Source organism: Cynocephalus volans, chromosome 10 (assembly GCF_027409185.1).
Source record: "Cynocephalus volans isolate mCynVol1 chromosome 10, mCynVol1.pri, whole genome shotgun sequence".
In the NCBI taxonomy this organism is placed as follows: domain Eukaryota; kingdom Metazoa; phylum Chordata; class Mammalia; order Dermoptera; family Cynocephalidae; genus Cynocephalus; species Cynocephalus volans.
The window spans coordinates 1,254,129-1,280,267 of NC_084469.1; the positions used below are offsets into that span (position 1 = coordinate 1,254,129).

A 26,139-nucleotide genomic window follows, 5' to 3' on the forward strand; every position below is an offset into this window, starting at 1 on the left:
TAAGAGTTTCCGAGAACATTTATTTCACCATTCTTTAAATGGTTATGTACAAGTACAACAGGGCGGATGACCGAACCCACGGGCCCTCTTGGACCCTTACTATAAGACTCAGATGGTCAAGACAGGTCCCGCCCGAAATCAACCCGATTACACACACCCTGCCGCTCGCCTTCTACCCAGAAGCCCCGAAAAAACGTTTTAAATAATAGTTGTTGGCTTGCGGTCTGAATCCCGGTTTATTTAGTAGCATTCAACAGTTACACTGTAAATAAACATCATTATGGCTACTGATTAATTAAAATCGTCATTCATTATAAATACCAACCAGGCTAATAATACTATTTTAACTATCCTTCCTCCTTGGGGCTGGGGTACAGATTCTTCTGGAAGTCATTTTCATGAATAAAACCTAAAGCATTTTTTGTTACCTCTTCCTTCACCAACCGTAGCCAAGACTGCTGTCTGTAAACAGTGTGAACCTGGGCCCCTGGAAGCAAGCTCTTTCCCATTCATCCCGGAGCTAAACCAAAACTTTCAGTGAGTTTGCCCCCACCCAGGTTTTGCAAAACACTAGCCGCGTCTTCCTGTTTCAGGCTCTCTAGGGCTAGATACCTCCGAACAGATTTCAAACATTCAAGAAGTCATCAGCATTTCCTATGTCTCTCACACATATCCTCACCCCTGAACTTTACTGCTATTAATGAAGGTGTCTTTCACTTTTCACGTTTCTACTACCCCCACTCTACCGTAAAATAAGATCTGCCTTGACATTAAGACAAAAGGTTACTGTTAAACTTAATTTTCCCTTTAAGTAACAGAAGGATTTTTTTCCTTTTCTACAGGATTAGCAAAATATTTCACACTACCTAAACTTTTTTCCTTAAATAAAAGAAAAATATATGCAAAATTACAATGGACACTGCTCCAAAGGTGCTGGTGGGTTAATTAGCACACTTTTCTCTCCTTTCGTTGAAATGCAGAGATTTACAGAAGGCAGATACCTTTAAATGCACCAATAGGGTCTTTGGAAAGAAACGGTGCCGATTACAAAGTCTTGCAGGAAAATGACTTTGTTCGTGAGAAGGAAAGAGTAGCAACGTTTCTATCATGCTCTGGGTGTTATACCAATGCCACATAGCTATGAGGCTTGGGGTAGGTTACAGAAATTATAAGAATGATTATTGAAAACAATTTCCAAGGTTAATTTCTTTTAAAAACTGACAACAGATATCCCCCTAAAAACATCCACATTAAGCAAAGAAAAATAACTACAATACAAGCAGAAAGAAAATGGTTGTACAGGAAGTTATACTCTTCTAAGCACTGAAATGGAGTTTTATCCAAACCAATTGAAAAACTGTCGTCTTACTATTCGTCCAAAGTCTAAAGTGAAAATTTAAGTTCTGGTCTTTGATTTGTTCCAAAAAAATACTGTAACAGGTATTGTCTTGATAATTCAATCAAGGGCTCTATATAGATTCATCAGATTAAAAAACAAGCAAGGGCTTCTACCTCACACCCCAATGACAGAATAAAGATAATCTGAGCAGCTGGCAGTTATTTAATACAAGGTCACTCTCTTCAATAGCGGTGGCTGTACCAGTCATTGTTGTTGACCTGAAGGAGTTCTGTCACAACCTGAAGGATGTTGTAATTGTGTTTCTTCAGCAGCCTTAGGTTCAGCTGCCTGTCACAGAATCCCATTTCAAAGAGATGGGCCATCAGGGCTGCTGTCTGATCTTCGGAAACTACTGGCTGTGCAGAGATGAGAAAAGTAAAACAACATTTTCTGTTTAATTTAAATGTTTTTCTTATTAAGTAATGTTTAAGATTACAGCATTCTTATCAACCTGATACCTGATACCAATGGGCCTTCTGAGGAAGTATGGACTGGGAGAGCCCTGCTTTAGATTAGCTATGTTTGTACCCGAAGGAGGAGAGAAGAGAAACCGGGGATCTAATGAACTATCCTTCGTACTAAGAGAATGCTTCAGAAGGGATTTTCTGAAAGAAAAATTCTTTGGCCAGATAAAGGAAAAGATAAAAACAACCCATGGAGACCCTGTGAACATAAAGGTAATTATGATGATGGATAAGTATGAGCAAGATAAGAGAGACTGCTATGAAGATATGGAAAATTTTGTCAGATATGTAAATGAGCTGGACAAACAACTGCTTGCAAAATTACATCCGGGTCAGGCTTCTTGACTCTCCCCCAAAGAATAGAAGCAATCCAGATAAGAGAAAGCTAACATTCATTTACCTCCCTCTTTGGACCAAGGCCTGTGGCAGACACATTACCTTCCTAAATCCTAACAATACTTGTTCTATTATTATCTGTGGAAGCTTATTGACTTTGGAGGCAGATAACTTAGGCTCAAACCCTAACTCTACCATTTACTTATCAAATATACTAAATATCAATCCCCTTATTTATGAAATGGAGATGCAATATACTTTCTATTTTGCAGGGTTGTTAAAAAAGTATATAAAGATGAGAACAGTATGTAAACATATTGAGCACAGCCTCTGTCGTTTCCCTCTACACCTAATTTCATTCTTCCCCTCTTCCCTCTTATTTCAGAACAGATTATCCGTCCTCCTTTCCAGGTTAATCATTCCACATGCCCTTTGCTTTGTATCTCATTACCAATCACCACTTCAGAAATCGTTATCAGTTATCTGCTCTCTTATCTTTATCATTAACTTCTTTTGCTACTGGCTTGCCCATCTCAAGTCTTACCCATCTTTGAAAATGTCTCCTTCTGCCTTATGCCTCCTAGCTTTTACCCTCTGCTTCCCTTTGTGGCCTAGCTATTTCAAACTGGGGCATACTTGAACTCTCAAACTCCTCACTAACCATTCACATCTCTCTACAGCATCTAACACTGTTGACCATGGTCCCCTCATTAAAACTCTCTTCCCTAAGTTCCAGCACAGAACTCTCTCCTCATTTTCCTCCTAGTTCTCAGTCATCTTTTTTAGGGTCCTCCTTTTCCTGATCCTTAAAGGCTGCTTCTTGCCTTCCCTATTCTACCTCTCATCCAATCATATGGCTCCTGCTATAACCTGTATGACAGTGGCTCTCAAACTTTATTGCTAGGCCAAATTTCTCCCCTATGATCCAAATGTATATATCCAATGCACTCTGGATATCTTTACCTTTACCTGGATATGCCTCAAACTCAACACTATCCAAGACTGACCTAATTTTCTTCTCCTACTACTCAAATACATCCTCTCTTAATGAATGGTATTTTCCACTGCCTAAGCCAGAAGCCTGAGATTTATCCTTGACTTCTTTTTAGCCACTTAATCATGGTCTCCAAGTTCTGCCATTTCTATCTCTTAATTATTTCTTCTACCCTTCCTTTCCACCTAAACATGGATTCTTATATAGATTTCTTTACTGGCTCCACCAGCCCCCACACTGCAGCAGAGTGATCTTACTAAGAACAAATCTGATCATGTTAATTGCTTCCCTAAAACCCTTGCACAGTTCCTCCCATTAGCCTTAAAATAAAAACCCAACCCCTTAACACAGATCTGGCCTACATATTTGGTCTTTCCTCTTCTACTCTTTTCCTCAAACCAGACTCGCCCTCCACACTCCCATTTCTAAGTATTTTTACTGGTGATGGAGTTTGGATGTGCTGTCCCCTCCAAAACTCATGTGGAAATTTGATCTCCAATGTGGCAGTGTTGGAAACTGATTGAGTCATGGGGGCGGGCCCCTCATGAATGGATTAATGCTCTCCCTGGGGGAGGGCGGATTAATGAGTGAGTTCTCGCTCTATTAGTTCCTGTGAGAGCTCGTTGCTTAAAAAAACCCTGGCACCTTCTCTCTCTCTCTTGCTTCCTTTCTCTTGCTTCCTCTCTCACCATGTGATCTGCTTGTACCTGCCACCTGCCTGCCACTTTTCTGCCATGAGTAGAAGCAGCCTGAGGCCTGCGCCAGATGCAGCTGTCCCAGAATCTTAAGCCAAATCAACCTCTTTTCTTTATAAATTACCCAGTTTCAGGTATTCTGTTATAGCAACACAAAACTCACTAAAACAACTGGCTACTGCCCTTTCTAAAAATCTCTCTTTCCTGATGAACACTTACTTTATCCTTTAGAACTCAGTTCAGGCATCATCATCTACCAGGAAGCCTTCCTTGGCCTCACCAGGCTGGGGTGTTCCATCTATCTGACAGCACCAGCATAGTATCTTACCCTGTATTGTAAAATCTGTTTACCTCACTTGTTTCCCAAAGTCTTTCCCATAGTCTTCCTTTGGGCAGGAACAGATGTCTTTTTCATAGTGTAGCTCTAGCCCCTTGGATAGCTCCCCTCTATATATAATAGGTCCTCAATAAACATTAGGTCCATCTCCTTTCCTCCCTTAAGTAACTTGGCTAAAGTCATAGAGCTAGAAAGTGGCAGAGCTATATGTTAACCAAAAACCAAATCTAAAGCCCATGCTCTTTTCACAATGCCATGTTATTCTCTAACCCAGACAGATGCCATCATTTTCACTGGTGACTTGGAGTTGAGGTTCAGCAAATAAAATACACACTGACCTGTGCAGTGACTGGTGGCCCAGCAAACAGGGCCTTGTATGCAGAGGCAGCAACAGACAAAGCCCCCTTCATCAGTCCTCCAGCAATGCTGTTACCATGGTGGTGCCTGTAGAGGAAAACCAAATTATATCCCCAAATAAACATAAACCATTATCTTCTTACAAGATAATCTGGGCTTTAATCCTTGAAAGAAAATGAGATTTCCTTAAGAGAAAAAAATCAGATGTAAAAAGGGAATGTGATTGTTTTCATATCAGTTTTATAGCTATAAATCTTAGTTTGATGTAGGGCCCAGCTCTGTTAGTGCAAAATATGGCACTGAAGGAAACACACCATTCTTGGTTAGCATGCCAGCTTTCAATCCTAGCTGGAAATTAATGTGGTCAAGGGCACCCTGGTGTATTGACAGTCTGTCTACTGAATTATTATCTCAAAGAAAACACCGCAAAGGAAATGTGATTTTCTGGACACTGCTCTGAGGTTACTGGGAGCAGAGAGGCAGGTGTGTCTAAGAAAAAATCACTAAGATGCACACTGCGCTTGACCTTCCTGCCTTCCCTTCTGGTACTAAGGGTGAGGTGAATTTGAGTGCACACCTTTCTTGTCTGGAATGTGAACACTCCTAAACATCAGCTTTAGCCTTTTGTACAGTGTTGCTCAAAAGCTTTAGGAGATATAAGAAGGAATAAGAGCTCTCCTCTGCTCTCTGAAGATGGGCACACGCTCTGAGAGGCTCTTTTAAGCAGAAGCAATACTCGGATATCCACCTGCTTCTGAAGAAGAGACTGCACAAGGTCATTACCTTGAGTGGTCATAGCTCTTCTGTCTGCTGTTTACAAGTCCTGATGAGCCTCTGGGCTCTAAAAGCAAAAGAGCTGTTGGTTAGATGCAGCATCCGTTTAAGTGCCTGTTTCCTAACCCACAGCAAGGCTATTACCAAGGCAGGTGGCAATCTGATTACAATGTTTGAAGTCTCTCTTTTTTAAAAAAGTATTTGGGAAGTTTTACGTGTGGCTTAAGTAAGTAATAAGGAGAAACTGTCCAGAAATGCAATGCACAGTGACTGTTTATTGAATCAGAAAAATTAATTCTACAATCTTATCACACTGTTATATTAGTTCTCTAGTACTTTTAGGTCTGGCTTTTTGGGAAAAATTGAGGAGTAACTTTGAGGGTCTATTCACAACTTCATAGTGCTATTGTTGGTTTCCACTAAAAAGGAGCAAAGAAAAAGAGATAAAGCTCAAGCTAGTCATTACCTCCTCTGCTCTGATCAGGGATTGAAGAAACTTCTGGTACGTTAACTGGTAAATCCACTTCTGGGGAACCATGACGCTGTACACGAGGGGTCCTCTCAGAAAGATAGAATATTGAAAGTAAGTCAAAAAGGCACCTATGGCAATGGTGGAAAAACAGAAAACACAACACAGCAGTGCCACATTCTATACAGAGGCTTCACATTTCTGATCCAGATCACATGTGAATCTACAGCTCGGTCAGAAAGGCTGCACTCAGGCTGAGCCCGTGGCGCACTCGGGAGAGTGCGGCGCTGGGAGCGCGGCGACCCTCCCGCCCGCGGGTTCGGATCCTATATAGGAATGGCCGGTGCACTCACTGGCTGAGCACCGGTCACAAAAAAGAAAGGCTGCACTCTAGGGCCAAGCCCGTGGCGCACTCGGGAGAGTGCAGCACTGGGAGCGCGGCGACGCTCCCACCGCAGGTTCGGATCCTATATAGGAATGGCCGGTGCACTCACTGGCTGAGTGCTGGTCACGAAAAAAAAAAGAAAGGCTGCACTCTACTCCCGGTTTTCCTCTTTAGCCACAGTTAAGCTAGAAAGATTGGCTTCGGTTTGGTCACTTCTGCCTATGTCAGCTGGTGTTGACAAAGGGAAATGTCTAGCTCCCTGGGAGAATGGTTATATTATAGTCAAGACTCCAACATTTTCTATACTATCAGAAGAGAGCAATGACTCAGATTGAGTAGAGAATTAAAATATTTTCTATTTGGTTTTGTTGTGTATATTTTTTCCATGTTAGATTTAACTTTCTAATTACGCTTTGTATGGGTTAATATGACTGCTTGCTACCTTTACCCATGAATCAATAGAACAATCAGGGAAGGTCCAGGAATGTTTGTGTTTAAAAACTGGCTCTTGGGCTGACCAGGTTAGCTCAGTTGGTAAGAGCATGATGTTGACAAACAGGTCAAGGATCTGGTTCCCCATACCAGCCAGCCAACAACAACAACAACAAAAAGCCTAAATAAATAAATAAAAACTGGCTCCCAATACTCAAAGAATAAGCAGACAGACTAAACTCAGAAAATTAAGGTTGACTAAAACAAGTATTTCTTTAAATCCAGAATCCACAAATACCGGGAAATAGGACTTTTAATCATCTAAATTCAGACTTCACTATGGATAATAGTCTCTTCCCATGCTGATGAAAAAGCAGGTTTTGAGATCAAGTTGATTTCTCTCACTACTTTACTTCTGAAGAACATGATGGGGGTGTGGATGGTACCTGGGCAGCGGTGGTGGAAGCTCCACCACCTCTGGGATAAGGGGCACCATTTCCAGAGTCTGTGAGGTCATGAGGATGTCACTGATGCTGTGCTCCTGTGGCTGCTTCTCCCCTCCAGGGAGTCTCTCCTCAGCTTTGGCTGATTCCTGCCCAGCCTCAACCCCACACTCGCCTTCAGCCCCTCGCTCCAAGCCTGGCTGAGAGAGTGCAGAGCTGTACATGGAGTCCCCCAGGGGGCGGCTGGTATCAAAGCACTCAGGCAGGATGATGATGTAATCCTCTGAGGAAGCAGAGGACTGACTCTGAACTTCATCTTTGAACTCCTCCTCCTCCTCCACAACTTCTTCCTCAGTGATATGGATAATCTCCTCCCTCTCATCTTCAAGTAGTCTCTCTTCATGCAAGGCAAATTTCACTAAAGGATGAAAGCAACCAATTTTAAGGCAGAAGCTAAAAACATCCCCTAGTACTATCCTTACTTGGAACCTTGCCTTGTGGACCACGAGCTAGAATTATAAAAGCCAGAGAAGAAGGAAGAACCAGAGGGAAGGGCTGCTGCTAGAACCATGGCTATATTCTAAGTTTGAAGACTACGTAAAATTAATAGAACCAAAGCTCAAAAACAAGGTAGGCAGAAACACTCAGCTCTCTTTAATGCACCAGGAATCTTAAAATGAGGAGGCCCTGTTCCTTCTCCTCTTCAAATGATGGTTACTATACTGAGATAGGGTTTAAATCAAAACTGATATACTAGCTAACAGTGCTATAAAAGGTACCCATAAATCCTACCAGAATAATGACGGTGAACATTTTGGTGTAAGTCCTTCCAGAACTTTTTGTTATGCATTTGTACATATGTGTGAAAACAGTAGATATATGTATATACTTTAAACAAAAGTGAGACAAATCATATTTAAAGGTACAGGTCTAATTTCATTATAATAAATACATAATTTTAATTTTTGGATAGTTCTTGAAATATACAGTATTGGTTTTACCTATCTGGTATTTAGAAGTCTGTTATAAAGGAATTTATTACAGCAGAATTTAACCTTGAGAAACTTAGTTTGGTTCTCCTGCTCCTACCCACTATTTCAGACTATTGCCCTTGCAGAAAGCGGACAACTCAGCTGCCAAGAAGTCGTCTCTGCTGAGGAGTTCTGTCAACTTACAGGAAGACTCCTTACTACAGAATCTAGGCAGCACAACTGGCTGCTGTTCTTCTGTGGAATGCAGGTATAATTCTATCCCTGAGAAAGTGTAGAAATGAGTTATGGTAGTTTCTTTGCTCCTGATACTCTAATTAGAACAGTCACGTAGCGTATGCAAAGACTAAAGAAACAAATGATCAGAATTTCTAAGAAAGATCACTCTCCCTCCACACTCAGTGAAGAAGAGTACTACTGGGCTGGCCCATTAGTTCAGCTGGTTACAGCACAGTGTTGCTAACATCAAGGTCAAGGGTTTGGATCCCCATACTGGCTAGCTGCCCCCCCCCCCCAAAAATAAAAGAAGAGCACTGTTAACTACTCAGGCCTGGAAATCACAATTCAAGTGCCACCCGACAAGGTGGGAAAAATTTAGGGACACTCACTCTGCAGGGACTTCTGTCTGCAAGGGGGGTTGTGATCGGGGGCAGCATCCAAGGTAAGGGATCGGATTACAGTCTCACACACAAACTGGGTCCCACTCAGGTCTTCTGCTTCCTCCACTGAAGCAGTGTTCTCACCCTTCCTCTTTACTGACACTGTCGAATCTGAAAGAGACATGGACCTTGTCTGCACATTGTGTTCAAAGTGCTCAGGAGCTTTTACCAGTCATTACCCATGCTGAGACTATGCCAAGGAAAAACTGTTATCTATGCCATGTGAAGGTGGAGACTTCAAAAAATAAGGTGCTACAGAAAACCCATTTAGATGCTATGGTAAGTTTAGTAGGAAGTAGGTGTAAAAATAGGGTGTGGTATGGAAGGATGCAAATACTTTACAAATATTTAACCCCTTACCAGGAAGTACTTTAAATCCTGCCCCTTCACTCTCTTCCTGTATCTGCCCCAAGACTGGCTTCTCTATTAAAGGACTGTCATGTGGCAGAGGAGACATGCAGGGAGTCATATCTGGAGAATGAAGACAGGAGAACCATCAACAGAGAAAAAGCATCACATCGTCAACAGTTAGTGTTCCAAAGCAGCAGTTCACAGCCATCCTGCCTCCTATAGAGCTAAAATAAACTCAGGTATGCTTCAACACCTGTTGTAAAGATTTTCTACAGATTATTAGGTGTGCAAATATCTCAGAAAGATCAATCCATCCAGGAAGAATCATAAACAGTTATTTGGGGGGCTGGCCCGTGGCTCACTTAGGAGAGTGTGGTGCTGATAACACTAAGGCCACAGGTTCAGATCCCATATAGCGATGCCCGGTTAGCTCACTTGGGAGAGCATGGTGCTGACAACACTAAGTCAAGGGTTAAGATCCCCTTACCAGTCATCTTTAAAAAAAAAAAAAAAAAGATAAATGGTTATTTGGCCTGGAATGCTATGGCCAAGATGCAGGGTTGTCAATTTAAAGGACCAAAGGGACACAAAAATCTAGAGAAAAATAGATATAGTCCCATTATGGTGAGGAAGTCTTGCACAAGCCTTGTTGTTGCTTCTGACAGACAATGAGGAAAAAAGGGAAAAGGACCCATACATACCAGCATTACTATCACATTGTGGGAGGAATCCTTGCATCTATTTCCTCAGAATAAAACACTAACTAACAGAGGCTAGGCTGCGGTATTTCTGTGCCTACTAATAAAATAAACAAGATGAACTTAGTAACATTCTTACCCACAGGGGTGTTGTGGGGCACTCTCTCCAATTCTTGGACAATGTTTATATCCAAAAGCTCAAAGGACAGCAGGTCCTGAAAAAAAAGATGGGCAGTGTTAGGCTGCTTGCAGTGCATGCTGAAGCTATGTTTTGTCTCGATGGAACTTAGACCATTGAGCTCCATATCATCTTGGATTCAACTCTGTCCACATTCATGGCTCTCCTCAGTCAAATGCAAACAAGAACAGTTAAATGGGAACTAGATGTTCAAATGACCAAATGGCAGGAAAGAGAGAAAATGCACGGGGTGTGAAGGTGAACCAGATAGCTAAAATGAAGAGGCAACTAAAAGGAAGTTGTGGGGAAGCACAGGATTGAGTTCTCAATTCAAAGAGAAAACAGTTTATAAACTTGCTTCCACAGGTGATCTCCTTCCCATTAAATGCATCTGACTAGATCAAAGTGGATGCATATCTCTAACTTCCTGGGTCCCACCTATAGCTATACTTTCTCTTCAACAAGGTAAAAACTCTTCCCCCAATGCTCTTTCTGTCTCTTGCCCTTCAAAGTGCTGAATCTTCCACCTGGGCAGTCAGAAGGTCCACAGATGGGATGTAGAGCTCCCTCTCGCTGGCAACATTTTTTGTCTTCTGTGGGATGCAAGTTGCTGTCCCTTCCATCTGCTCACTGGCTTTACCAAACTGAATTTCTTCTTTAGACAGAAGAAAAGTTTCCTATAGAGACAAACCATTGGGACAAATTTTAGGCCCTCAACAGAACTCAAGAAGCAGGTTGACAATGCTTCCCCCTAAAACAAAAACAGTGCTATATCTCTACATTTAAAAAACAAAAACAAAACTGTTTCAGTATAATTTTAGATTTAGAGAAAAGTTGCAAAAATAGTACAGAGAGTTCATATATTACCCCTTCAACCAGCTTTCCTTAGCAACAGCAACTTATATTAACCATACAAACCAGGAAATTAACACTGGGTAACTCTAAACATAAGCAGTAAATACTATGCCTCGCTAATACAGGGAAGCTGCATAAGAAATTCTATTAATCAAGTAACAACAAGGGCAAGGCTTATTAGTATTTAGGGAACATACACAGGGATATTTCAGTGGAGAATATTAAGGAGCAAAGCTATCAGTTCAGCAGTTCCACAGGCCAGGCCAGGCAGCCCTTCTTGCCCTTGTGCAGCCAAGAAGCTGACCAAGCACCATTATAAGGAGATACAAAAGCATTCAGGGACTGCCTACACCAAGATTCTAAGGACATTAAAACAAAGCCCCTAAAGACTAAGCCAAATATCAGCATAAAATGTGTTGGGGAGGAGAAGATAACCTTTCATGATTCATGGAAGAAAGACTAGTCATGGGTAGGCTCTTTTAAGTTTCAGTCACCCCACTCCCCCAAATCTGAGTAAATATCTTGGGATACTGGGCCACAGCCAAGTCAATACTCACCTCTTGCTGGCAGGTGAGATCATCAGCTTTGCCTGAGCTTATCAAGCCCTTTTCAATGTCATCAGGGCTCTCTGTGGAGGGGAAAGGATCTACTATGATACTGCACCAGACCCGAGGCCCAAACTGTTGGCCTTTGTGAGAAAGACGCCAATGGGAAGTGTATGTTCCCTCCAAGGCTGGAGCAATGAACTCCACAGACACAACTCCCACGTGGCCGGCCTTCAGGCAGGGAACGAAAACATCCTTCTTTTCTGTAGAAGCCAAAGTCAGGTTTCCCCACATGAACTTGAGCTGAAAAGAACAATAACAAGAGAAACAAAGCTTGTCAGCTGAGCACTCTGCCACTTCAAATCACATCTTCACATTTTGTGGGGAAAAAAATACCTTAGTGTCTGCACTCCATTTTACATTTCCTGTATTTTTCATCCTCCAATGTTTGATAAACTTGGTTCCTGGCTGAAGGTGAGTCCCATCAGGCAAATTCTCATCCACAAATGCTGCGCTGAGTGTTGGCATAACTGGGGCACAGGGCTGCAAAGGCAGCCTGAACAGAAATTCAGATGCTTGGTTAGTTCCTGTTGGGTGTAAAGGCTTCTGAATATTCCACGCTGTAGCTCGAGAAGCTGACTATGACTCTTGAGGATGTACTAATGTATTTGCCTTAAAAATAACACTAATAAGGGCTGGCTGGTTAGCTCACTTAGTTAGAGCATGGTGCTGATAACACCAAGGTCAAGGGTTCAGATCCCCCTACTGTTCAGCTGTCCCCCCCACTCTCCCCAAAAGAAAAACCTAATACAACAAACAAACAAACAAAACCCAGAGGACAGATCTGACTCCTGAGCTAAAAAGCCATGGAGAGGATAATTGATTGGGTCCATAAATACAACAACTAGAGTCAGGCTCTTAAAATATTTGCTACTTTTGCTTCAAATCCAGACTGTCTACAGTGAAGAGAGATCACACCAACCAAGTTCTGAACCTTACTGGTTTCTATCTTTCTGAAGAAGGTAACAAAGCAAGAGTCAAAAATAACTACTGAACCACCAAACCACCCTTTAATAAAGCTAGGATTAGAGAATGGAAAGTTTTAAGGGTTTGAGTGTTAGGGGCTGCCAATAAATAAGATAGAAGTTGGCTGAAGTTCCAGTTTTAGAGAGGCAGACCTAAAGTCTTGGCTCCCACCTTGGCCCTGGGCTTACATCAAGGTATGAGACTGGAGCAAACTCTCAGGTCGGCCCAAAGCAGCCTTGGGGCTCTGGAGTCCATGGATGGAATTCCACAGATGAATCTTCCTGTGGAGTTTAAGCTGCTTTTTAAGTTCCTTGACCTCTGCTTTACGCTGTTTCTTCTCAGCTCGCAACCTTTGTTTTTCTGCTTTAAGAAAGTTCTTATCAACCTGTTTCTGGAGCCTGTGAGACAATAAATGGAAGTCTTATGAAAAAAAAAGCCCTCACGAACAAATCTTGAAGCTATCTGGAGACAACTGCAGTCTCCATCAGTGTCTAGTTTTGTTTCTTAAATTCTTTTTGTAACTATCATTTCCATTTCATTAGCTTTGGATAATTGTTGTTATTGTACACCAGTTGAAAACAAGAACTAAGGGGACTATCTGTAGTTTTATGACTCATACCTTGTCACCAGAACCAAGAAGTCAATCAGAGAACAAGCATTCCCATGTATATGGTTTTACCTGACTTGTTCCAGAGCAGCAGGGAGACGAGGAGTAGAGTACTTTGAGTGAGAGAATGGTTCAGAGGGACCCACAATTGGTCTCCGCAACTTCATTAGGACATGGTTAGTGTCATGGGCATATGGCCCTGCTTCACAATCCTCACAGATATTGTAGGATGGGCATAGGCTGTGGGGAAAAGAATGACACAGTACAGAATGACAGAGTAGGAAGTACCTGAGGTAGGGAGATACTCATATCAGATCAGACTTCTTTATCTGTTCCATTACCAGCTAGGTGGTAACCTGAGCAAGTCACCTGACCATGCATTGTCTCAATTTTCCTCATTAATAAAATGAGAATAATAACACTTTTCTTATACCCATTCCCAAGAAAAATCTATGGGAGGAAGCAAGACATGAAAGCAACTGGAACAACAGGGGAACTATCCATAGTGATCTAATTTTGTTTTGGGGAACATAATGTTGTCTGGCACTGCTAATCCAAACACATATCTGACCACAACAATCTGAACAGTTACCCCTCAACCTACAAAGAATGTGGGTAAAGAGCAGCTTGTGCTTCTAATCCAGAGCTACTACATCTAATGCTCAGAGATAGAGCACACCTAATTTCCCCTTACCTACCCAGAATGCCAGGAAGTTCACAGCTCTAAGGTCTACCAATAGCAAGCTATTCCTAAGTGACTGCTTACCTACACTGGTAGCGCACACCAACGATCCGTCTTTGGCAGCTGCTGCAAGCAATATGCCAGCTGAACTGATTTTCTGGCAAAAACAGTGTTTCTTCTGAAATAGGCATTGAGATTTCTGAGGGACAGGAACCCAAGGGTGGGTTCTGGAGGACAAGCTTCTCACGTAATTTCTGTTCAAGCTTCTCAACCGTTTCTTTAACCACTTGCTCTCTGAACTAAAACACAGAGCAGAAGGTGGGGGAAAAAACTCAAGTTGCAATATTAGAAAGGTGTAACGATATTCATAGATCTGAAACTTCACTGTTTCTAGTATAAGAACATAATAAATAACTAACAGCTACTGAACGAATGAACAGAAACATAGCCAAAAAAGGTCTATTCCTTCTTCAGCTAAAACAAGAGGAAATAGCAAGAAATCCTTTTGATGAGTAGCTTTCTATTTTTCTCATATTCTACCTATGCCATCACTGCTGCTAAAACCCAAGCCAGAGGAAACACTCACTGTCTCCAGGTAGCTTGTGAACCAGTCTGGGGGCTTGTCTTGAGGCTGGTCTATGTCACATGAAGCAAGTGGAAACAACTGTGAGAAAACACAATCCAAGATCTTGGAGGTTACTTTTTTCCTTTCTATTTAAAAATAATTTTCCTGAAATGTATGATTTTGAGGTTTCCTTTGTCAAATTATACAAGCATATAGTTAAAAAAAAAAAAAAGTCACAGCATGAAGTATAAAAGGAGAACAAAGTCTCTATCCAACCCTGCTCTGGCTTCTGCAAAAGTAAACCACTGTTACCAGTTTCAAAAAGTCAGAGACAGAAATGATTATAATTACTCCCAAATCTTTGATTAACACTCAAATCTTGGATCAAAGACAATGGGGCATACGGTCAGAAAGTTGAATAGACAGGTTCATCCCCTCCGTACCTGTGCTGCAGGCTCCTCTGGAGTCTTCATGTCTGATCCTAAGACTCTTACCAGTGAAGAATAATGTGCAAGTGGCTTCTTCCCTGCTCTGGCAGCTAGTCGTTTTTCTGCTACAACTGGGCGTGGGGCTTCATCAACAACATGGTGCCCTTCATGTACTTGCATCTGCAGTTGGTTTCCCTGCTTAACTGCCATCTGAGAGCATATATTATGAAACAAAAACATACCGTGTGATTCTCCTTTCCCAAACTAAATTTTAAAGACACCTAAACAGAAGAGTGTGGTGAATTATGCTGGAAAATATCAGGATTTGTGTTTGCTTTATTAGATGAAAATGACATATACAATGTTAACACTCAGCCTGTTGTTTCTTTGCCAAGAATGTTAACTAGGAATGGTTTTGTTAGTAAAACCACAAAAGTAGGTTTTTGGCATAGCAACTTATTAGAGATGAGATTTTTCAGTAACTGAGTTACTACTTTTCTGTTTAACTGTTTTTTATATACGAGTCCATCGATGGCCTCTAATTTCAACTTTCTAAAAATGTAAATCCCAGACTAACAGAACTGAAGGAACTTAAAGCTGTATCCTATAATTTTATAAGCATTTACTTTTCCATTAAGAATATTATTTTGGGAAGCAAGCTTAATGGTCACATCTCTTTGAAGAGAACCTTCCTAAAAAAAACTATTTTAAAATCTGTACTTCCAGGAGTATTTGGGGTTCCACGAAGGCACTCCGATGTCTAAGAGATTAGGGGCCAAGTCAATGGGGTTCAACCCTCACCACTGTCACCCACAACTGTTCTTCTTTTATCTATTTTTATACATTAGATTTTTCAAGCTTCCATTTAAAAACAGCAGGGTACGTATGAAGTGATGGATACGTATTAACTTGACTGGGGTAATCATTTCACAATATATATGTATAAAAAAAATCACATTGTATACATTAAGTATACACAATTTTTAAAAATTAGAAATTCTTAAAAAAAAAAAAAAAAAAAAGAGCAGCATTCCATAGCCAACAGTTTTGAAAGCTGTTATTCTAGACCAGGGATCTGTAAACTTTTTGTTAAAGGGCCACATAATAAGTATTTTAGCCTTGCGGGCCATATAGTTTCTGTATAACTATGTCACTGTACTACAAAAGCAATGGCATGGTTTTTGTGCTATAGTGGAGTGGGCATGGCTGTGTTCCAATAAAACTTTATTTATAACAACAACCATCCAGCCTACTGGCTATAGTTTGTTGACCCCTATTCTAGACCATAAGCCACCAAGAAGCTTTTAGTAAAATGCGTGGGAGAGTATGTGGAAAAAATTGCTCAAGAAAAACTGTAATGAAATGTGTAAAAATATAAACATAGTATCTTTTTTGTTGTTTTTTGGTTTTTTTTTTTTTTTTTTTGGTGGCTGGCCAGTAAGATCCGAAACCTTGACTTTGGTGTTACCGGCAACATGTTCTCCCAAGTTTGCTCACCGGCCAGCCCTAAACATGGGATCTTAAGTACTATATAAGAAAATGTTTAGAAAGTCTTGCTTTCTGAGGCAAGACAGGCTTATATAAACTATAGTCTCCTGAGGTTAGAGCTCCCTGACTGGATCAGGTGAGCTAATGGTGGCTGTGGGAAAGGTATTAGAGTTATGGAGACCTTAAAAGACTTTCAGTGAAACAATTATAGCTTTGGAGAACACATGAACAGAAAACTCAGGAAGAGCTGAACAAAAGTTGAAGGGTTCAGGGGTACAGCATGTTAGAATAGTTTAAAAGCAGAGAGGAAATAGGAAGACCACATGAAAACTGGAGCACAAGGAAATAGAAGTAAGAACTGATGAACATAGATGGGTATTTCAACTAATTTTGCCAAATGTCCAAAACTAAGAGACTAGCTGGTAAATAAGGACTTCTTAGTAAAAATCAGGAAGCTGTTGGCTAAACTGCTGAAATAAGTGGCAGCCAGGATAGAAGTTCTGACCAGAAGCCAAAAAGGGTAGACTTAGCTCATGATTTGAAAAATTCCATGACTTTCCTTCTAGACCAAAAGTGATTATGTATTGAAAGGATAGCTTGGCACGCCTTAAAGAAGTGACCTCCAGGAATGCTCTAATTCATTACTGACTAAACATGAGATTGTAACTGGATGGTTTATACCATCCCTCACTTTATATTGTAATATTCTATAATAGAGCTATAGGGAACAGGGTGAAAGAAGGAGATGAAAAATGTGAACAAGTAAGCATCACTCCACAGTTTTGGGATTTTTTTTTTTAAAGATGACTGGTAAGGGGATCTTAACCCTTGACTTGGTGTTATCAGCACCACGCTCTTCCAAGTCAGTTAACTGGCCATCCCTATATAGGGATCCGAACCCGTGGCCTTAGTGTTATCAGCACCACACACTCCCAAGTGAGCCACGGGCTGGCCCCAGTTTTTGGATTTTTAAATGCTAGGACAGTGGCACTGGCAATGAGATGAGAAAATAACTAGGAAAAAATTTTCATTAGGAGCTGCCTTTTGCTGAGTGATATGTCCTACTCATCACGGTCTCCCTGAAAACAGATTTCACTGTTTATACTTATTAGTTTCTCCCCATAGCTAATAGAATTCAAGTTCAAGTTTTAGTTAATATTTTTTAAATTATTTGAAAATGAGGTAAAATAACCATTACCTTAAGCGCTTCTTCATATTCTCCTAAAAGGACAAAAAAAGTACACTGTGATATTTCTGCACCAGCCCCAAAGATTCCATAAGTGTTGCCAATTCTAAAAATCTAATGTACAACATAAGGACTATAGATAATAATAGTGTATCATATTCAGGATCTTTGCTAAGTGAGTAGATTATAGCTGTTCTTGCCGTGGGGGTGGGTAAAGATGGGTAATTACATGAGATGATGGATATGCTAATTTGTTTCACTATGGTAACTATTTTACTGTATATATGTATCTCATAACATCATGCTATATACCTTAAACATAAACAATAATTTTTTTTTTTTTTTAAGATGGTCGACCAGTAAGGGGATCTTAACCCTTGGCTTGGTGTTGTCAGCACCATGCTCAGCCAGAGAGCCAACTGGCAATCCCTATATAGGATCCAAACCCATGGCCTTGGTGTTATCAGCACCGCACTGTCCCAAGTGAGCCACGCGCCGGCCCCAAAATTTATTTTTTTAAAAAGTACAGCTAATACTGACTTTTAAGAATTCTTAGCTTATAATTCTTATATATGAATAGATACTACCTTTTTGTGACAAACTGTCTTCTCATTCCACTGCAAACAGAAGCTACTGCAGATCTGTTCTCCTCCTTAAACCCCTTTCTTTGCAACTGAAGTCTTCCAGCTACAAAATCTGAACCAGCTCCCTCATACTAAGCGTTGTGAAGCTCAGGACTCAGGAGAGTTCATGGATAGTTTTGATACTATCATTTCAGATGGTTAAAATAGACTTTTAGGAGCTAGCCTGGGAAACTAACCTTCAAATATAACATGATTCCTGTGGGAAAATGCACTCCAGGCTCTGAACAACCAACCATCTGATAAATAAACTTTGGAAATACCACTTGTTTATAAGTTGATATTAACATATATGACAAGAGAGAAACAAATGCAACACTAGGAGAACAAGAGACATATGAGGCTACTTCAAAAAGTTCACGTAAAAAAAGAATTAAAAGATAGCATGAATCTTTCTATGAACATTTTGAAGTACCTTCATATATATGTCAAACTGGGACGCATATTATTTTCAGAATATCAGCATCTTAAATATAAGAGAACCTCTCATTAAAGTTGTCCTTAGGGTCCATTCAAAATCACCATCCTATATACAAAAAACTGCTATGCAGTGCTTGCTTTGGCAGCACATATACTAAAATTATAATGATACAGAGATTAGCATGGCCCCTGCACAAGGATGACGCGCAAATTCGTGAAGTGTTCCATATTTAAAACAAAAAACTGCTATGCAATAAAAACCCCTTGGTAACACATGGAGGACTGAGCGCAATGCCAATGATTTATAGTAGACTAAATTCTACTTTTTTTTTTTTTTTTTTTTTTTTTGAGGTTGGCCAGTAAGGGCATTTGAACCTTTGACCTTATTACCACCAAATTCTACTCTAAAGTAAATATTGCAACAAGTTTTGAATGGAAATGGAAGTGCCACAATGAACAAATTAAGGTTTTTAAATAAAGCTGAATAGATACTCTCAGGGACTTACCTTGACTATTGATGGATACCTGTAAAAGGAAAAAAGCAACAGTGAATTACAAGTGTCCCATCACAATTGGCCATTTAAGTTTAATAGTAAAAGACTGGTTAATGATAACAATGCATCGTAAAACCTTCAGAAGGAAAGGAGAATGTTTTGTGGACCATTTTTTTGTGTGTGGCAGTTTTAAGTTACTAGTTTTTAAAATCAGTACTTTTTAATGGAAACAACTTGACTAAAAATCTGTTACAGAATTTTGAGACCCATTAAAACAGAGTTTAATGAGAAAAAAAAATTATAAGTGTCCCATCAATTTAGCATTTGTTACTAAACTAGCTTCATAGGATAGATATAAAATCTCAGGTCAAGGGTTCACTTTTTCTACTATCACTTGCTAGTCATGAATAATAATTAAGGAATTTCATTGCTTAACTACTATAACCTCCTTTATTTTAGATACATTAAGAAGTAGCACAATGTAGTGGTTAGGAGTCTCGGCTCTGTAGCCAGAGAGTATGAACTGAACCCCTACTCCACTACTTCCAAGCTTTCATGCCTTTCGGCAAGTTACTTAACCTCTCTGTGCTTCACTTTCCTCACGGATAAAATAGAGATGATGGTAATAATGTACCTAATACACAGTATTTTTGTCAGTCTGACACATTGCAACCACTCAATAAAGGTTAGCTAATTTTTTTTTTTTTTGACCAGTAAGGGGATCGCAACCCTTGGTTCAGTGTTGTCCGCACCACGCTCAGAAAGCACACCAGCCATCCCTGTATAGGATCCCAACCCGTGGCCTCCGCACTAACAGCACCACTGCACACTCCCGAGTGAGCCACGGGGCCGGCCTAAAGGTTAGCTATTTTTAATTAATTAATTAATTAAGCCTACAGAACCCAGGCAGAATCTCATCCAAGTACTAACCAAGCCTTGCCCTGCTTATCTTCTGAGATCAGACAATTTTAGGTGCATTTAGGGTAGTATGGCCATAGACTATTATTTTTATTATTATAAACTAAATGGCAGCTTGTGATATATTTTAACTTAAGATCAGCATATAATTTTAACAGTTATCTGTCAGATATTCTTCTTCAATGTTGCTTCCCTACTTCTCAACTCCACTTTAGATGCCACAAGACTTCTGAGAACGTGCAATTATCAAATCCATTTAAACCACTGCACAAATGATATAGAAAACACTATTCTGAACTTTTCGAGCCCCACATCACTCTGAAGAAATAAGATTTCTATTCTGAATGCCTAGCAATGGATAGCATAATATATTTTACCTCTTCATTTTCCTCATCCAGGTATTTTATTTGAATAGTGTTCAAATCAAATGAGACTTTTACCTGCAAATGAAACACACACACTATATGACCAATACATGAAAAAGGCAGGTTGTAACCAATACCTAGAAGTCACAATGGAAAGACAGGCATATTTCACTACATAAAAATTAAACATTTTATATGGTAAAAAAAAAAAAAAAAAATACCACAAAGTCAAAAGGCAAACAACAAACCGAGAAAAATATTTTTTGGCAGCTGGCCAGTATAGGGAACCAAACTCTTGACCTCAGTGTTACAAGGCTCTACCACAACCAACTGAGCTAACTAGGCAGCCTGGGAAAAATATCTGTAACCCACAATAGACAAAGGGTTAATATCTGCGACAAACACAGAGCATCAGCAAAACTGCTAATAAGATTAACAACCCAGGTAAAATAGGCAAAAATGTACAGAAAATTCACAGAATAAATCAGAATGCCTAACAAATAATACAAAAAGATGTTCAACATCACTCATAGTCCAAACAATGTAAACTAAAGCAATGAGATGCCATCTCCTCAGAATAGCAAAAAAATTTTTAAAGCTATAACATCCAATGTTGTCAAAAATTCAGGGCACTGTCATATACTTCTGTGAGTTGCTACAATTATTCTTTAAAGCATCTGGCAGTAACTATTAAAATTTAAAATCACATGCTTTGTGACCCACTAATCTCACTTTTGGATAGGACAGTTTACCATATAGAACAGTGCATAACTTACATGTACACAGAGATATCTCTTAAGAGTTTATTTTATAGTGGCAAAAAAAAAAACCCAAAATGGAAAACAATCTGTTGGGAATATAGAATAGTTTAATCAGGCTCCCTCGCCTCAGGTCTAGTTGGGTGTGGTGCAGCACACTGTTTGTAAACAAATTGTGTGGGTGGGTGGAGTTAGTGCACAGACACCCAAACGTATCTTTTTAGTTTTGTTGCTATTGTGTGTTCCAGAGTTGTGCGGAGCAGCGGCCAGTGGCCCTGAACTGCTGGCCGCAGAGAGCTCATGTCTAAAAATAGAGCATGTTTACTTTGTGGGCAGCTGCTCAGTTTCTCTTTGGACTGCCTAGCTCCTAGATGTGTGTGTGCAGAAATAAAGACTATTCTTTCTTCAACCAAGGCTCCAAGGACCTTTTTCTGGTTGCCTAGCTGGTAGACCTGCATGTGAAGGGTTTGTGACCCAGTCTGGACAACGGACTTGAGGGGTCTGTGAGCTCCAGACCCAGCTCTAGCTGTACACAATCTTTCAATAAAGGATGGTTAACTAAATTATTGTACAATACTAATAATGCTGTGGACTACAGCTTTAAAAAGAATGGGCTTTGATCTTTATCTACTGATTGAGAACTACATCTAAATTTATTGGTGGGCAAGAAAAGCAACCTGCAAAATAAGCAACCAGTATAATCCCAGTATGACATCTGTATGAATATGGAAAATGTGGGTAAGTACTCACAAGGCTATTAACATTGGTTACCCAAAAGAGGTGGAAATAGTGGATGGGAGAGATGGGAGAATGAAGGGATATTAACTTTTTCTTTACATATGTTTGGATTGTTTTACTTCTTATAATGGGCATGCATTACACTTTCATAATTTAAAATTTACAATAAAGAAAAAATGTAAGCTGTAGAACAAACAAGATCCAACTTCTTTCTGGATAACCATCTGTCTAAGACAGTACAAAGAGCTATTTCCTGGAAGGCAGAGGCGTAGGTCAGATGATCTTTTAAGGTCTCTCCACCATTTCTTTTCTTTTTCAGTTACCATCACACATAACCAGGTAAAGTAGGTTCTTCCCAAAGGGTTTCATTAGAGAAACAGTCACACAGGAAGTAAAACATTCACCATGGCAAAACAAACAAGAGTACAAAGGACAAACCAAGAGGAGAAAAAGCATTAGCAAAGGAGCATACAGATGAAATAACTGCTGACTAAGTATCTATGAGAGTTTTTTTCTGCTCAACTTTGAGCTACTCAGCCTTTGACCTAGCAATAAAAGTAATCGATAGGATCTTGCAACACACCAGTTATATCCTTGGCAGTTCACAAACAACACTAACATTTCTGTTCTCAAGCAAGTGAACATTCCCCTGGGGCCTGGTTGGGGTGGGGCCCACACCAATTCTTTCCTCAGACTGTTTCTAAAATTAATAGGTGTTCTAAATCCTATCTCCCTTTAAAAAAATAATTTTACCTTTCCTTTCTAAACTCTTCAAAAGGAACTTACTGGTTTGTTGCCTTTATTGGAGCTTATCTCCTATATGAATACTGAATCCCTGTCAAAAACAATTTCTCAAAGGCCCAGAAATGGTAAATATGACAGACTTTACAGCTATTAAATCACACTGCTAAAAATAGCTACCTTTGGAAAAATCTATGCCCAAACCACTGAGAAACAACAATGTAACACTCACCATAGCTTCCACATCAGCCCAGGTTGTATTTTCTGGATCAGAAACCAGAAAGCTTTGAGTTTCATTTTTAAAAGTCACATTTAGAGTAACCTGTGGTTCCATGCTGTGGGGCTAGAGTTGAGAGAGTGGTCGGGAGAGAGAAAATACATTAGAAAGGGTTCTATAAATTGCATAAACATTCATTCAACAAATATTTGTAAGGGCCTAATATGATTTAGGCTTGGGAAACACAGCAGTGAGCAAGAGAAACAATGTCCCTATTCCTACAGAATTTACAATCTAGTAGATGGTTTAAACCAAATCTCAACTGTTAAATATGAATTGTTCTAAGAAATAAAGATGTTAGTGTTAAAACTTTGCCATAAAGATTTGTACTTAAGCCACATAAATTATTTCAAAGTTGTTAGAAACTTCCACATTAGAAATAAAAGTCTGCTGAAGGCTGGTTGGTTAGCTCATTTGGTTAGAGCACAGCATTGTAACACCAAGATTAAGGAGATCTCCATACTGCCAGCTGTAAAAAAATTAAAAATTGAAAATAAAGTCTACTGAGAGTATTGGATAATACCAAGATGGGTAGGACAGACAAGGTCTTTACCATCAAAGAACTTAAATTCTGTATGACATGAAAATGACATTCTACATTTTTCTTGGAGAAGCAGATTTTTTCTCACTTGAGCAACTCAGGTTTTCTATTAGATCAATTTTAATAATTTAGAGGCCAAAACACCAGTCAAGAAACTACACAGGGTTAGCACTCAACATCCTTCATCCAAGTTACTATGTTTTTGGACTGTACTGATTTTGTTTAATGCGAAATCTCAAACCAACATAAAAGTGGAGAGAGATGAGAGTAACAATCAACTCAAGGCTACTTTCATTTCATTTATACCCCTATCTCCACCTTTACCCCTCAATATTAGATTGACTATATATAGTCAGCTAATGTTTTAAACAAACTACAATAATTTTTTAAAAACTATTTATTATGGGAAATTTTAAACCTATGCAAAAGTAGAGAGAATAATATAATGAATCCCTATGGATCCATCAGCTAGCTTCCACAATGATCAGCTCAGGATAAGTCTTGTTATGGCAATACCCCTTCCCTACTACTGGTTTATTCTGACAGACATCCATCCTTTCATCCCTAAATAGCTAAGTATAGTATATACCTCTAAAATATAAGAATTTTAAAAAACAAGCACATTATAATGCCTAAGAAGTTAGTAATGCCTTGATCAAATATCTATTCTAGTCATTGTTTTTAATTAAGGATTTTATTTACTGATGAATTGTTACATTGAATTGGTTTGTTTTTGTGGCTTTATGAAAAAATAGTCTAAGTTGTTTAAACATAAATTGTAGTGAAAAAAGTCAGCTCTTAAGGGGCCAGCCCATGGCTCACTTGGGAGAGGTGCTGATAACACCAAGGCCATGGGTTCAAATCCCTATATAGGGATGGCTGGTTCACTCACTTGGGAGAGCGTGGCGCTGACACCACCAAGTCAAGAGTTAAGGTCCCCTTACCGGTCATCTTTAAAAAAAAAAAAAAAAGTCAGCTCTTAAACATATTCATCAACAATTTTTTAATCTGTATTTATAAAGAGTCAGATTCTGCTCCAGGCAGAGGAGATAAAAGATGAACAAGATTAAGTCCCACAAGTTTACAGTGGGGGAGAGGGGGCAGTATAAGAGGTGGGAAGACTTGGGTTCCAGACACAGCTCCAGCATGTTGATAGTCATACAAATGTGAGCAAGTCAGTAAAACTCTGAGCTTCAGTTCTTCAATCTGTAAAATAGGTCTAATATCTCTGCTTTGCCTACCTCACAAGGTAATCATAAGGATCAAATAAAAATAAAAAGAACTTGTGTACAAGTTCTTTGAAAACATCATCTAACTATAAAAATTATTATTATACTATACTGGCCGGCAAAAGAATTATTATTATAATAAACCAATCTTTAAAACCTCAAAATAGTACTGTTTTCCATGGTATTATTGCAGTGCCCTGTGAAACAATACAACTGAGACTGTTATTGTAAGGACCTTTAACTCTCTGAAGATCAGGTAGTTTTTAAAACCCAAAGACAATTATCCCCCATTCTTTGTCTTCACCTAGAGCCGAGTTCACCACCAAAGTAATACCTGTCTCTAGCACCAATCCTACTGACATCTAATATTCATTCACATGAAATGCAATTCTTGGGGTCCTTATGATTTGGGCAGAATCCCTGTAAACTTCCCAGGACCTTGGGCAAAAAATGAGGGAAACTAAGTGACTGACTCTGTCTGACAAAAGTGGGTATTTCGAAATATATTCTTACTTCTCAGCTTCAAGAAACACACTTCCACACTTTTGAGGGTCTGGAAGGAAACTAATCTTCCTCCCCTTTTCCTAAATTACACAATTGGAAATTAGTTTACATACTTTGGAGCTCATCCAGCTGGTCTGCCAATAGGGAGAAAAACAGGAAGTGGGAGATTCTAGCTTAGCTGGACCATATCCAAGTCTTCATAAATAATTGCCTTTCTCTCTTTGGCTTACATGTGAGAATTCTCTCAGCATGAGCATTAATCCTGAACTTGTGGAAACACCAAAGCTATGGTTATCCCCATCTGTCTCTGTAGGTTTAATGCCAGTACAGTTGGGTAGCTGGGGTCTATGCCTCCAGCTTTCAGAACTGACACTACTGTAAGTTCATGCTACTGACCTGACTCACCTTTGCTTGGCAAAAGTCAGCTTTTCCTCTTAGTCAATGTTTTACAGCCTAAAAAAAAAAAATCCCTTTAAAAGCAGAACTGAGAACCTGAGCTTTGATTACTGTCTCTACCTGTACTAGCTACCCAAGTTTTTAAAATGTGACCTGAAAGATGTGTTTGACAAAAAGGAAAATGTGCCTTTCCAATACAGAAGGTCCCCGACCAAGCAAATCTCATCAAGAGGGAAAGAGATCTCAAGAAGAGGACAATGGGAGGAGGAGGATTTGTGGGCAGTATCATTTTTTTCCTGTAGACTTCATCTTAATTTTCCAGTTAGCGTATCCTAGCACTCCTTGTCCCCAGGAGTGTCAACAGCCCATGAGGACTCTCATTTTCTTTACTTAGGCCCTCTTTGTACTGGAAAGTTTCGGCCTTCCATCAGCAGAAGCCGGGCGTTCTGAGACACGGACCATTCATCCCTCCGGCGCTACCCACCCCCTCGGTCCCTCGGAAAACTAACGGCTCTCTCATCCGGTCACTGAAAAGATCAGCTGTCCCCAAACACGGAAAAAGTCACTCCTCTTCTTTGCAGGAGTCCTTCCTTGAACTTCCCCAAACCCTCTTAGTGCGACAGGACCCCACCCCTAGGTAACGGCAGCTGCTTCCTTACCAGCTTCCTGCCCCCGGCGGGTGCCTGCTGGAGGCCAACGCAGGGATCGTTCACTGCCAGATCTGCTGCTATCGCTGCGGGGTGAATCTAACATGGCGGATAGAGACAGAGTCAGT

At 40.0% G+C, this 26,139-nt stretch overlaps 1 protein-coding gene and 1 non-coding gene across 7 annotated transcripts; one reads left to right on the top strand and one right to left on the bottom strand.

Annotated features, from left to right (window-relative positions):
* NBR1 (NBR1 autophagy cargo receptor) lies at positions 1-26,139 on the bottom strand. 6 transcript variants are annotated; one of them, XM_063110862.1, is made up of 23 exons: positions 26,024-26,139; positions 25,374-25,421; positions 24,128-24,186; positions 22,650-22,760; positions 20,193-20,255; positions 18,910-18,928; positions 17,355-17,377; positions 14,684-14,878; positions 14,262-14,339; positions 13,760-13,974; positions 13,066-13,233; positions 12,575-12,784; positions 11,757-11,916; positions 11,373-11,663; positions 10,488-10,637; positions 9,922-9,997; positions 9,094-9,204; positions 8,683-8,844; positions 7,089-7,503; positions 5,823-5,914; positions 5,366-5,423; positions 4,564-4,669; positions 1-1,755 (listed from the first exon to the last, which is right to left on the bottom strand). In XM_063110862.1, exons 4-23 carry the CDS (start codon positions 22,749-22,751, stop codon positions 1,582-1,584), a joined length of 2,868 nt encoding a protein of 955 aa, XP_062966932.1. In that variant the 5' UTR covers positions 22,752-22,760; positions 24,128-24,186; positions 25,374-25,421; positions 26,024-26,139; the 3' UTR covers positions 1-1,581. The 6 variants fall into 6 exon arrangements, with proteins under 6 accessions (XP_062966932.1, XP_062966934.1, XP_062966937.1 ...); XM_063110864.1 differs by having other exon boundaries at positions 25,365-25,421; XM_063110867.1 differs by lacking the exon at positions 25,374-25,421.
* On the top strand, positions 18,534-18,637 carry LOC134389782 (U6 spliceosomal RNA). Its single transcript, XR_010024756.1, has one exon. It is a non-coding gene; the product is annotated as a U6 spliceosomal RNA (small nuclear RNA).

What these genes read in the sequence shown, in the direction of transcription:
- NBR1 (XM_063110866.1), bottom strand. Translation starts at nt 22,751, where the DNA reads ATGGAACCACAGGTTACTCTAAATGTGACTTTTAAAAATGAAACTCAA. An exon ending in GGGCTGATGTGGAAGCTATG is followed by an intron (nt 20,256 to 22,649) that starts GTGAGTGTTACA and finishes TTTCATTTGCAG; the next exon opens with GTAAAAGTCTCATTTGATTT. An exon ending in AAGAGCTATGACCACTCAAG is followed by an intron (nt 4,670 to 5,365) that starts GTAATGACCTTG and finishes TTTCCTCTACAG; the next exon opens with GCACCACCATGGTAACAGCA.